The sequence below is a fragment of the Sinocyclocheilus rhinocerous genome, unplaced genomic scaffold, assembly GCF_001515625.1.
Source record: "Sinocyclocheilus rhinocerous isolate Xijiao unplaced genomic scaffold, SAMN03320098_v1.1 scaffold509, whole genome shotgun sequence".
Taxonomy (NCBI): domain Eukaryota; kingdom Metazoa; phylum Chordata; class Actinopteri; order Cypriniformes; family Cyprinidae; genus Sinocyclocheilus; species Sinocyclocheilus rhinocerous.
The window spans coordinates 490,670-493,607 of NW_015652428.1; the positions used below are offsets into that span (position 1 = coordinate 490,670).

General features: G+C 29.5%; 1 protein-coding gene across 1 annotated transcript in view; it reads right to left on the reverse strand.

Moving 5' to 3' along the window:
• The window catches only part of LOC107715050 (ankyrin repeat and MYND domain-containing protein 1-like), a 20,422-nt gene extending 18,517 nt beyond the window's left edge, over window positions 1-1,905 (reverse strand). The window contains exons 1-4 of the mRNA XM_016521093.1: window positions 1,899-1,905; window positions 1,628-1,764; window positions 1,106-1,542; window positions 121-337 (exon numbers count right to left, since the gene is read on the reverse strand). Of these exons, the coding sequence (XP_016376579.1) occupies window positions 121-337; window positions 1,106-1,542; window positions 1,628-1,764; window positions 1,899-1,905 (798 nt within the window). The remainder of the gene's footprint in view (window positions 1-120; window positions 338-1,105; window positions 1,543-1,627; window positions 1,765-1,898) is intronic.
• Window positions 1,906-2,938: the final 1,033 nt, after the last annotated feature.

Sequence of the window (2,938 nt, forward strand, 5' to 3'; positions counted from 1 at the left end):
TAATTAAATTAAATACCAAGATGTAAAAGCTACACAACACATACTGTAGCAAAAAGCCAATGAGCATTTTAGATTGTTAGATTGTAACGTAGTTTTTTTGTAGCTAAAACTGTAGCTTACCGTGGCTGCTATGAGAGCCGTATGTCCCTGTACGTCACTCACATCAGGATGAACTTTTCCATCTCTGAGGATTCGGTAAACATTCCTGCATTCACCATGTGACGCTTCCTTGATCAGTTTCTCTGAGTTCAGCTCCAAGGGACCTTTGGGTCCGAATTGAGTCCTGTTCATATTCAGCACTGCAGCAACATCCCAGTCGAATGTGTCCTTCTCAAATCTGCAGGGGAAAGTCAGTAAGTCAGTAAGTCAGTAAGTAAGGTAATTAATTAATTAGTACAATTGTTAACATTAATACATTTAAAATAAAATAAAATAAAATAAAAAATAAAATCTTTTGGCAAATATTGAATACTATTTATATGGCAGAAAGGCCATAATGCCAAATATAATAAAGTATAATTAATCTAAAAATAGTTAATAATTAATATAATTAAACATATATTTCTTTTTTCAGTGCATTATGTCAATATGAATAGATTTATTAAAATAATATAATAGACCTTTTAAAATATTTGTTATCTAAATTCACCATTCTGAAAAAAATATCTACTTTGTAGATTAAATTCTTATTATTTATTTACTTTAAAAAAATGAAATATTCTTTAACAATAAAATATACTTCAAAATATAAAATAAAAAAATAAACTTAATAATAATAATAATAATAATTTATTTGTAAACTATTATTTTGGAAATCAAGTGCTTTGCAGATTAAATTATTATTCTTATTTATCTATGTCAAATTAATAATTATATGGTTTCATTATAATTAATTGCCAGTATTCATAAATAAAATATAATATAAAATTAAATTAAATAATTAAATTAAATAATAATAAATTATCATTAATAATAATACATTATCATTATTAAATTAAATTAAATTAAATTAAATTAAATTAAATTAAATTAAATTAAATTAAATTAAATAATTAATGAACCATGTTGGTAAACAGCCCAGGTTACAAAGCAACAATCTTCTTACCTGTGTCTCTGAATGTGTGCACTCATGCGCTGTTGTAGCGGCAAGGCTGTCGATGGTGAGTTTTGCTCTGTGCTGATGTCACTCGTACCAAAAAAGTGAAGGTCCAGTTCCCGGCGTAGACACCTGGGGACGGGCAGATGGTCTGAATCTGTGGAATAACTCTCAATGTTTGGTGGCAGGATGAAACGGTCCTCGTCCTCAGATAGACCCTGATCGGTGTCTCTACTCGACTCCACCTCAACAGGAAGTTGAGGTTGTTTCAGATGTTTCTTAGGCAGTCTGGTCATGTGTTCTGGGAAGTCCTCGAGACTGAAGCTGCCCTCCAGTGTGGTGCAGAGTCGTAGTAGTCTCTCTCTATGCCAAAGGCCCACATCCTGCCGCCCATCAGGGTATGTCATGACCCCAGGGCCGAAGCGTTCATCAGCATGATATAGACCCTGCAGATGAGTAGAAGAGATTTTGTTTAATTATCTATTATATGATGAAAACAGTCTTATTGTTAGTGAACTATGAATTATTCACCTCAAAATTTGATCCATCTGGGAATGCTTGTACTCCATATCCCTCTTTTCGGTTCAAATAAAACTTTCCTGTGTATTTGGATCCATCAGGCCAGGAATACATGCCTTTCCCATGCCGATAATCCTTAAAAAATGAACCTTTATAAAACTGAATAAAACATGACAATTTTGTGTCAAAGTGGGAAGTACTCAATAATGTTTACAGTAAAGAGTGGAGCAATAAAAATAATTTTAAAAAAATTAAATAAAATCAAAGGTTGCATTTCTGCCACTTTCCATGAATACGGTACAAAAAAGGGCATGCAAATCAAATATACATTTTAAAAATCTATTATTTCTCAACTACAACGAAATATTATCTGAGCTTTTTAATTTTCTATTAATTTCCATTCATTGATTTTGCAATTTTATATCAAGAAAAATTAGCATTTAATGTTTATTTCTAGAAAATTGAAAATGAACTAACGGAAAAATATAACTATATAACTAACTAGTAGCCTATATGACTTCTTTATAACTTCTACTACAACTAAATATTATATGGGCACATTTACTTTTCATTTCCATTCATTAATTTTTACAATCATCTATCAATAAACATTATTATTTAATCAAATAAATAATAATGTTATTTATTATTTAAAATTAAAAAAAATTAAAAATTAAAAAGATAACAGTCAATAGACAACATGACAACATGAAAAAAAACATGACACACCTAAATATTATTTTTATAGTATTTTAAATTAGTAAATAATTAAATGTATTTTTGTTACAAATAATTTAATATAAATTCAATAGACTGTGAAAATTATGACACTGTTTTTCTTTTGTTGTTTGTTTTGTTTTAATTGTTAGATGAAATCAATATCTGGAACGTGGAATAGTGATATTGGGTGTATTCGAAATGAGCTACTTAATATTACGTTGTATAGTTTATCAAACATATCATATATGTTTGTTTAACAATGCCCATTAAAGTGCCCCTATTATGGGTAATGAAAGGTTCATATTTTGGTTTTGGGAGTCCCCAACATCAGGTTGACATGCATGCAAGTTCAAAAAACACTTTCATTGTCTTATAATATGCATTTATTTTTACCTTACTTGCTCAACCTATGGGATGATATTAGACTCAAAATGATTAATAGATGCACGCACACTGAAACAAATGCTTTTCAACCGGTGTCTGCAGAGTTAAGAATTACATTAATGTGCAGCATTTTGTTAAAATAGAGACATATTTTTGAATACAAATGTTATAGTATGCCCTGTACAGAATATGAATGTAAAAACATTCACTCTCTGCAGC